Source organism: Amphibalanus amphitrite, unplaced genomic scaffold, assembly GCF_019059575.1.
Source record: "Amphibalanus amphitrite isolate SeventyFive unplaced genomic scaffold, NRLGWU_Aamphi_draft 001402F_arrow, whole genome shotgun sequence".
In the NCBI taxonomy this organism is placed as follows: Eukaryota; Metazoa; Arthropoda; class Thecostraca; order Balanomorpha; family Balanidae; genus Amphibalanus; species Amphibalanus amphitrite.
In genome coordinates, this window is record NW_024882895.1 from 97,860 (window position 1) to 107,500 (window position 9,641).

The 9,641-nt window shown below is 44.9% G+C and overlaps 1 protein-coding gene across 1 annotated transcript in view; it reads left to right on the forward strand.

The window, feature by feature from the left end:
- The first annotated feature begins 7,571 nt into the window (after positions 1-7,571).
- The window catches only part of LOC122372806 (prostatic spermine-binding protein-like), a 6,494-nt gene continuing 4,424 nt past the window's right edge, over positions 7,572-9,641 (forward strand). The window contains exon 1 of the mRNA XM_043350398.1: positions 7,572-7,622. Coding sequence (XP_043206333.1) covers positions 7,611-7,622 — 12 coding nt within the window. The 5' untranslated portion in view covers positions 7,572-7,610. The remainder of the gene's footprint in view (positions 7,623-9,641) is intronic.

Below are 9,641 nucleotides of genomic sequence, written 5' to 3' on the forward strand. Positions count from 1 at the left end.
CAAATTTTTTAACTCAATTTTTTTTAGCGATTCTAGACCACGTAGGGCAAAACAAAGACCACCATTGAACTCCCCGTGACAAGCTGCATCGAATCGATACCCAATTTATGCAAAAATATCAACTTTGAAATTTGACCTAATTTGACCTGACCTTGACCCGACCTAGACCTGACCTTCACCAGAACATAATCTTAACTGACCCCAAAGGTTGCCTGACCCACATAATCGTATTTGACATATAAAATGGACCATAATACATGCATCGCATGATATTTTCATATTGTGACCCTCAGTGACCTGACCTCTGTGACCTGACCTGGTATCAGTGACCTCAAATAGCAAAAAATGCGTTTGAAGAGCATTTCCCCATCGATGTTTTTCAATGAAATGCATTTCACTCGATTTTACAACGCATTTCTTGTCTCTTGAAATGCCTGTAAATGGTGAAAGTTCGACATTTGACCTGACCTGTGACGTCATCAGTTTGACCTAGGCCAATAAAATTGGGTCACAAGGTATACCCTGATAGGGCTATCCAACACCGTTTGCTGCTTGTCGCTATGTTGCGTGGTTCTCGAGATCTTGGGGGGGGGGGGGGCAAATTGGCCCCCCATACAGGGCGCGTTGCTCGGCAGAGCCCAACGGCCAACGGGGCGCGGGTTAAAACTGTTGGTACTACATACCTAGTATGAATAGTGCCAACTATATACTCACAATTTTGATATCGCGGATGTTTCATTTCTGTGATCCATGGCAGGGGTCAGTCGTACCCGCTCTCAGCGGGCCTGTTCGCTGAGAGCGGGTACAATTACCTTGCAATGGGACCTAACTTTACTCCTGGGAGGGTGGTTAAAGGGACCCTCCCACCTTAACATTAGATTTGAGTTGAGATAGCCAAAATGGGGTCCCTGGCTCACAGTTACCGGTTTCGGCACTCACAACATCGAGAAATGCCTTAACCCTCGCCCTGGCAGGGGGGTCGATGCGACCCCTAAGGTTTTTCGAACATAGCGTAAAAACGGCGGCGCGCAGCGCCGCCAAATTTGGCACAGTCTATGGGGCAACCTTTTTACATATGACCTGAAAATTTCAGGTCCGGGTGACCTTGGGTCAGGTCACTAGGTCAGAAAAACCGGTACAAGGTCATGGTCAAATTTCAATTTTCTTTTTGCACCTGTCCAACTCACAGTTTTGCACTGATTTCCTTCAAACTTTAAGGATGTGCTAAGTTCACCGAGTTGTATAACATATAGTTCGGGTTTTTTGAGGTCACTGACCTGAGGTCAGTTGGAGGTCATTACGTCGTAATGTTAAGCCTATGGGAAAATACTAAATTCGGAAAATACTGGAGATATCCGCTTCGTTCTATCACTTTTCTGCTTTGAAACCACAGTACTTAACAGCAGGTCACTTGGTGCTTCTATGCTTGGTGTACTTATCCATGGGTCAGGTCAAATGAGGTCAACTGAGGTCAAATGACGTTTTTGCCAATAACTTGGCACATAATGACGCTAGAGCTTAAAAAATGGTATCATTGTGTTTCTGGTGATCAGCCGAATCGTATGATATGCGATATAATGCAATTTGGTTAACTTGAACTTAATTTATTAATTTAAGTTTACTTAAAATTTAAGAAAAACTTTAAGTACACTTAAGCAAGCTAAAAAGTATATCATTCGACGCGCCTTGACGTGCTGAGTTCACTGGTGCTTTTCTTTTTGCTCTATCTTAATTAGATCAAAAGTTATAAGCGAAAAACTTTTGACCTGTTTTTAGCGAAATTTTTACATTTACACCCACCCAAAAACCCCCTAAATATTGACCTAGAGCCACCAAATTTTCACAGGAGCGAGAACTCTAGGGGGCCCAGCCCACCTACCTACCGAATTTGGTGTTTCTAGGTGCCATAGGAGCCAATCGCGAGGGGGGGGGGGTCGCATCGACCCCCCCCCCCTGCCAGGCCGTGTTATGAAAAATGCCCTGCCAGGGCGAGGGTTAAATCGGAAATATTGAATTTCAAAATTCAAGCATTTTGATTCAGAGGGGTTAATGCATAGGAATACCCCTCTGAATGTGTGACGTCAGCGCAGATATCTAACGATTTTTAAATGTTTGACTAAAACGTTTTGTAGCACGCGGTGGTATATGAGCAGGTGCTTTGCGCGCAACAAGTGCCGCACTTTCAGCTGCCAAACTATTGCTTCCAAATAAAGTCGCTAGGAACAGCGGAGATCCCAAAAAGTAAAGAAAAGTAAGTATATTATTTTGAAAACCGGTGAATATTTTTCGGTGAAATTTGGTAGATATTCGTTTTCGCTCTTTCTGAACCGAGCGACATCACTTTCATGCCAATTCATAAACTTTTTTGAAGGTGGGAGGGTCCCTTTAAAGGAAATAGTTCACTTTCACGAAATTATTTTTTTTTTTGCAACGATTTATGATTTTTTATGTTCAAAATAATCAGCAAAGAAAATAAAACCTTTTTATAACAAAATATTTTTTTCTATATTTTGATATAGGAAGAACTTTTCAGTTTCTGTAAGGCACACGCGATCCAGTATGAAAAGAGCATGGGTCCCGAAAATTCTTCAGAAACAGAGAAATTATCGCAGCCACCGGCATTTGGGCGATCTGCTCGATCTGATAATGTTCCCCTGAATGTCCTAATTGATCAGTACGAGAATTTCTCTAGAGTTCTCGTAGATAATTTCTCTAGTTTCTGAAGAATTTTCGGGACCCATGCTCTTTTCATACTGGATGGAAATATATGCAAGGCACACATCCTCAACGCAAGACACCTTTTTCGGGACGAGAAATAGAATATCTTTGCCTAGGGTGATCGTTGGGCTGTAAAAGCTCCTGATTTATGCTCGTCTCAGCCCAAGCTACGGAACTGCTATTCCAGTTCAAAACCCATGTTAAAAAGTGAACTATTTCCTTTAAACATGGTTGCGGGTGAGGGGTAAACGCGAGGCGCCGGTTTACTCGCCGGCCTCGGGTTGAATTGTTTTCAGTGCATGATTGGTATAGCGCTCGATGACGGATACTTACTGGGAGTTCATAACCGACTGGCATCGAGTCTGCTACCGCTTATTTTGTTTTGCTGCGGAACAAATTCACTTGACCTGGAAAAGTCAATGCAGAGCAATGGGGTGATGGGACAGGACGTGAACATTGGACTGTGGCTGCGCGGACCACCGACGCGACGGTGCACCGCAGCGGCAGAGACCGCTACTGCGGGGGGGGGGACGGGAAAGTCCCGATGGCACTTACTGCCGCTCAAACGGTCGTTCCGACTTCCGAAGAGGATATAGTGTAAAGAGGACTTGTGCGAGAGGAAAGCGCGAGGGGATGCGGATGGGTCTGTCTGAGATAGACAAGGACGGTCGATTCTGCTACCAGCCACTCGTGTTCAATTTTCTGGTGCGCCAATGTGCTACGACCAAACTGCCTAGGTCAGTTGACAGTTGGTTGGGTCGCGCCGCGCCCTTGTTTGAGGGGTCTCCGCAGACTGGTGTGAACTGACACAGTCTGGCGCAGACTGATGTGGTCTGCAGTCTGTAGTCTGGGCAGACTGATGTGGTATGCAGTCTGCAGTCTGGTGCCGACGTCGCCCGTCACAAAGTCTGGTCACAATGAGCCGCGCAGCTCGCCGCTCCGTGCCGGGGGGCGCAGGTGGCGGCCGACCTCTGACCGCCCTCCGTGCCGGGGGGCGCAGGTGGCGGCCGACCTCTGACCGCCCTCCGTGCCGGGGGGCGCAGGTGGCGGCCGACCTCTGACCGCCGCGCCGTCCGGGGGACGCAGGTGGCGGCCGACCTCTGACAGCCCTCCGCCCCCGTCAGCAACACGGACACCATCGGACGTGATTCACCCGCCGCCGCTTCGATGACTGTATATCGGGCTTCGACGAACCGCCGAAAGCACGAGACGACTCTGTTAGCCATTTACATGCAAATGTCATTGAGCTAGCTTATTTTCGTATGACAAAAAGCAGGTAAATATGACGAATAACAGGTTACGGCCAACCTTCCGCGCATTCAGTGTGGCCAATTCCAGGAAAGACGGGGGGAATAGGGACTTATCAAAAATGATCCCTCTCGTGACTAAGGGTAACTCGCCATGGAAGAATACCCGCCAAGTCAGGTAAAGTGTCCCGTCTGAACGAAACTCTTACATATCGATCGAAACTCATAGGTATCCATACTAGCTAAATTTACAGATAAATCTTGAAATAGCTGTGAATGTTTGTTCCGGGCTTCCAGCCCTGCTTATGGGTTAGTTTAGCGGCCGAAGTTATCAAAGGAAGCTTAGCCAGTTTTTTAATTACAATTTGTGTAGCCGCGGCGGTAAATAACTACATGCACGGCTACATCACACGCCTACATCACATTTACATACATGTATATAGATTGGGTCATAACCAGTGTTATTCAACCACGAACAGGAGGGAACCACGGACAGGAGGGAAGAGTGGCCTCACTGATTCGGCCCTTGGCAGACGCCCTGCTGCGTCCACGCTTACTACATAGAACTGAGAGCATTGAGAAGCTGCTGCATTTTTTTTTTGCGCACAATGCATAAGTTTGCACGAATGATATCATAGGTCACTGAGATGACCATAAAATGAAAATAGGTACAGATAATGGTCAAAGGATCTGACATGAATAAAAGATCAGGTACATAGGTAGGTAGTGGGCTTTCATATTTCGCCAGCACGTTCCAAGCCAGGGCGAGAAAAAACCTGACTGATTAGAGATGCCAATCGGATACCGGCTTTTTGGTAACTATACCAATACCTTGAACCGACACCAACTTGGTATTTGGCATTTCAATGCGAGTGCATTTGGTATTTTGTTGGCATTATGAATTCTCACTAGCTGAAAGAGGCTGATAATAGCCGTTTTCACGACGGGCTATCCGGCGAGTGCACCTGATTTGACCAAATCTGCACCTAATCTCTTTTACAGCAAATATCTTCATTTTATGAATTCATTTCAGTGTTTTAATCGGTGATGCTCTCTGATAATACGACAAAGCAGGCATATAAGCAATTAGTGTAACCCTACCTGATGGCTACAAAGAGACACTAGCCGTTTTCACGACGGCCATCTGGTGCACATTTGGTGCACATCTGGTACAGATTTGGTGCAGATCTGGTCAAATCAGGTTCAGTGTGTCTCTTAGCAGCTATCAGCTAGGGTTGCACTAATTGCTTATATGCCTGCTTTGTCATATTAACCCGCGCCCCAGTGGCGGTCTCAGCCAACTTCGCCCTAGTGGGGGGGGGGGGGGGCATATGTTACCACCCACCTCTAACTCAAAAACTAAGAGGGATAGAAAGACGAGATAAAAAGCAGTCGATAGCTCTCAATGCGTACGTTTGAAAGTATTTCAGTCATTTTTCATCTTAGAGCAATATTGGGGTCACCAGAGGTCATCAAAGGTCAAAATTTGCCAATTGTCATTATAATTTTCAGAAAACATGTCATTATCTCAGGAACTATGGTAGCTAGAAAAACGCATGGAAATGCAACCGATAGCTTTTGAACTCTTCTTTTGATCAGGTCACTATCAAAATTGACCTCAGGTCAACGGTTTGGCCTCCAGAGGGCAAAAACTCCAAAAATAGCTGTTTTTACGAAAAGTGTTTTCGACAGTAACTTTCGACTACAAAAAGCCACGACATTTCTATTGCCAGAATCGTGTTCCTCTCGCCGAGACGCGTCGAATGAACTATAATTTGACCTTGAAGGGTCAATTTGAAAATTTGACCTCAGGTCAAGGTCATGAACTGACCGGAAAAGGTCATGTTGCATATCAGTCGATGCGTCTCGGCAAGACAAACACAATGAGACCATCCCCAGCGTTCTATCTCTTTCCAATCGCGAGTTATTGGCAAAAAGCTGTTTTTAGCCTCAAATGACCTCGGATGACCTTTCTAGAGGCTATCAGCAAAAATGACACCTTGGTCATCACGGGTGGCCCAAATCATTGTGATTCTGAAATATTTGGACTGTTCCTATGCGTACACACGGATCTAGAGGCATTTTCATTTTTCTCCATTGACTTGTAATGGAAAGGTCACGCCACTGACCTGACCTTAGGTCACGGATATAAAAAAATCCGAGATATACAAATTGTAGGCGCCCATAACATCATGTAATCCACCAAGTTTAAAACCTTTCCGACAAACACTGCAGGCTGGACATGATTGCAAACTTTTTTTAGGCTTGGTCAGTTAACTTGAGCTGGTGACCTGACCTGACATGACCTGGGGTCAAAAATTTCACACATTGTCCAAAATTGATGTACTAAAGCTACCCCAAGCGGCGCGGCGCTACGCGCCGCGGTTTTTTATTTACACGCAAAAAACGCGACAGGGTGGTAACATATGCCCCCCCCCCACTGGGGCGAAGGTTATCAGAGAGCATCATCGATTAAAACACTGAATTAAATTCATAAAATGAAGAAATTTGCTGTAAAAGAAATTAGGTGCAGAATTGGTCAAATCAGGTGCATTCGCCGGATATAGCCCGTCGTGAAAACGGCTAGTTTGGTAAAAAGTTGGCATTATACTCATATTCCCAAGTCGGTTTGGTATCGGTATTTTTCCATGGATATTGTTGGTATTTGGTTTGATATCGGCATCACGATGTTCCGTAATTGACATCACTTATTGTGATCACTCTCCTCTTCGGTCGACAACAGTTAAATCAGTGGTAACTAGAAAAATAATAGATAGGGCTACTGTGAATTTAGTTACAGAAGATAAAGATGCATTGAAAGATGTTTACTAGCGAGCACGATAGAAATATGCTACCACTCATTCTTTGTATCATCATTTACCTACAGGCGACTCTCCCGCGGTTACGGGTTGTGTCGTGGGTGGAGCATTTCCAGGAAAGTTGGAGGTGCAAAAAGTTTCCAAACCTACAATGTCTGATCGTTAAGTTGAATAAAATGCCACGCTGAATCAATATCTATCATTACAGAATACAGATACGATATTTTGCATTACACAGACATTCCAAAGCTCTTCAATGCGAACAAGGTTGATTTACAAAGCAACAAAGTCCCACAAATCAGCTAAAGTTGGTGGGGCAAACCGCCTATTGATGGGGCAGAAATCAAAATGGGAAGTTGGTGGGGCAACTGCCCCACTATTAACTGCATGGGAAGCTCCGCCCCTGGGTTGTGTAGCAGCTTCGGCCGCGTGTTGGTGCGGAATGGACGACAGCCGAGTGCTACAAAAACCATATGAATCGCGCTCCATTATCGGCCCAATGCTCGAGTACCAGCGACACGGCATGCCGATTTTTTCGCGTATACGGAGCTCCGTATCACTGCAGATCGCGCACATGGGCATTCTGTCAGCGGCGTCAGGGACGCTTATGGTCCGCCTATCGGCCCGGCTACCGGTTCTGCCAGACCGCTATTTATTCATACCAGCCCGTTCGACACGAAACACTGGGAAAACGTCACCGGGAGGCGCCCGGCGGGCAGTGTCCCCCCCCCCCCGGCCTTGGCGCCCGGCGGGCCTATATAAGTGGGCGCGTGCGCCCGGCGGGCAGGCACTTACCTGGACCTCCCTCCGACCCCAGACGGCCATCATGCGTGCTCAGGTAAGTGGCGGGACGCTCTGTGCCGAGCTGACACACGGTGAACTCAGTGGAACTCAGTGGAGCGACACAGTGGAGCTCAGCGGGACACAGTGGAGCTCAGCGGAACACAGAAGAACGCAACAGCCGAACACAGCCGAACAGCTGGCCTGGCTCGACTTGCTCATAATATATTGTCCAAAAGGGTCTGAATTTAGAAGGGCTATGATGGTTCTTTGATGCCATTAAACGGCATAGTAAAGAAATCACTTCAATGTTAAAAAACAAAACTTAAAAAGAAACATATTCTTTAGCAAATTAATAAAAACGCATGGTGTTCTAGAAGTTCTAGCAAGACCCGACTTTCTTAACATTTGGGTCATTGAGCTGACCTAGATGGTCGACCAACGACCTAGAACCTTAAAATGGATATTATATGAATAGGGGAGAGTGGTGCAAGATCCTCCCTTAACCCGCGACCGCCTGGGGGGGGGGGGTCGGATCCGACACCCCCTTCCGTTTTTTCTTGAATAACTCATGAACCGCTTACGCTATCAACTTGAAACTTATCATACCTTCTCCACCATCAATTTGACGTCTCCTGTGTAATTTTTAAGAAAATTTTCCAATTTTTGTTTGATATAGGTATCGATTTTAGTGATGTAACTTCATGGCGTTTTCAGTCAAAAAGTGGTAAATGTTTAAAAATCGCCAAAAATAAAGGTTTAAAGCAAATTTCAAATTAGGCGCATGAATAGACGCAGCTCAACGAGTTCTTTAAAATAGCCATCTCGGATTTTCCATAAAATGCGTTTTTCTTCCCTAAAAAATAAAAAAACTATACTTTTTGGAAAACAGCTAATAAAATCCAAAATTTTGAGAATTTCCAGAAAAACGAAATATATGTTATAGAGCTCTATTAGAACATTAGATGTCCCAAATTTCAACTTTCTATCTTAATTTTTGACCCCAAATTGTAAGAAATAGCTCCAACATGCATACTGCATAGGGCATGGTGACGTCATAAGCAGTTCCGTGAATTAGAGGCACTTCTGAACATCGCATGTGAAAACAAATGGCACCACTAGATTCCTGGGACAAAGCTCGTCTAGAAAAGTGCATTTTTATGTCAAAAATAAAAAGTTGAAAACTTGACTTTTTTCTTAGCCCTCGTTTAGTTATGTATGGTATAAACGATTTTTATACTTTCAATGCACACTTATCACCAGCACAGTGACTTGGGGTCACATATAACCATTACCATCGGATTCGGCGTGAAAAATAAGCCATAAAACATGTGTCGCACGCCCATGTAGCAGAAAGTGAAAACCGTGACCTTTCGTGACCTGACCTGACCTTGACCCGTACTTAGTATGACCCTTATACGCACATGGTAAATTCACTAGGTCTTTGAGGTCATTTTTGGTGAGTTTCGAGTAGCAGCTATCGATTCCGCTGTCCGTAAGCTTATCATGCAAAACCCCAGAATTTGACATTTGACCTGATCTTGAACCGAAAGTTGACCTCAATCTTAAAATCTTAACCCTCGCCCCGTTGGGGGGGGCATTTTGGCCCCCCCCCCTGTGGTTTTTCCTGAATAGCAAGAAAACGGCAGCGCGCAGCGCCGCCAAATTTTCAGTACTTTCCCGGGCATCAATTTGACACCTTCACACCAAATTTCAAGTCTTAGGTCACCTTAGGTCAGGAGTTATTGAGGTCAAACTGAGGTCATGTTCGAGCAAAAATGAGCAAAAAACATGCAATCTTGAAACGCTCACCATATCTACAGTTATCAAGCAATTTCAAAGTTCTTTATATGGTCTAGTAGACAAAAAAGCGGCGCTACAAAACTGCTATCTCGGATTTTCAAAATTTTTGGTTTTTGACAAAACAAAATTCAAAAAATTGATTTTTTAGAAAAACTTTGAAAAATCCAAAAATTTTCCGAATTTCGAAAAAACCGGAATATATGTGATAGTCCCAGCGCTCTTCTATATACATACCAAATTTCAGATCGATATCTCGTTTTTTGGCCAAGTTATA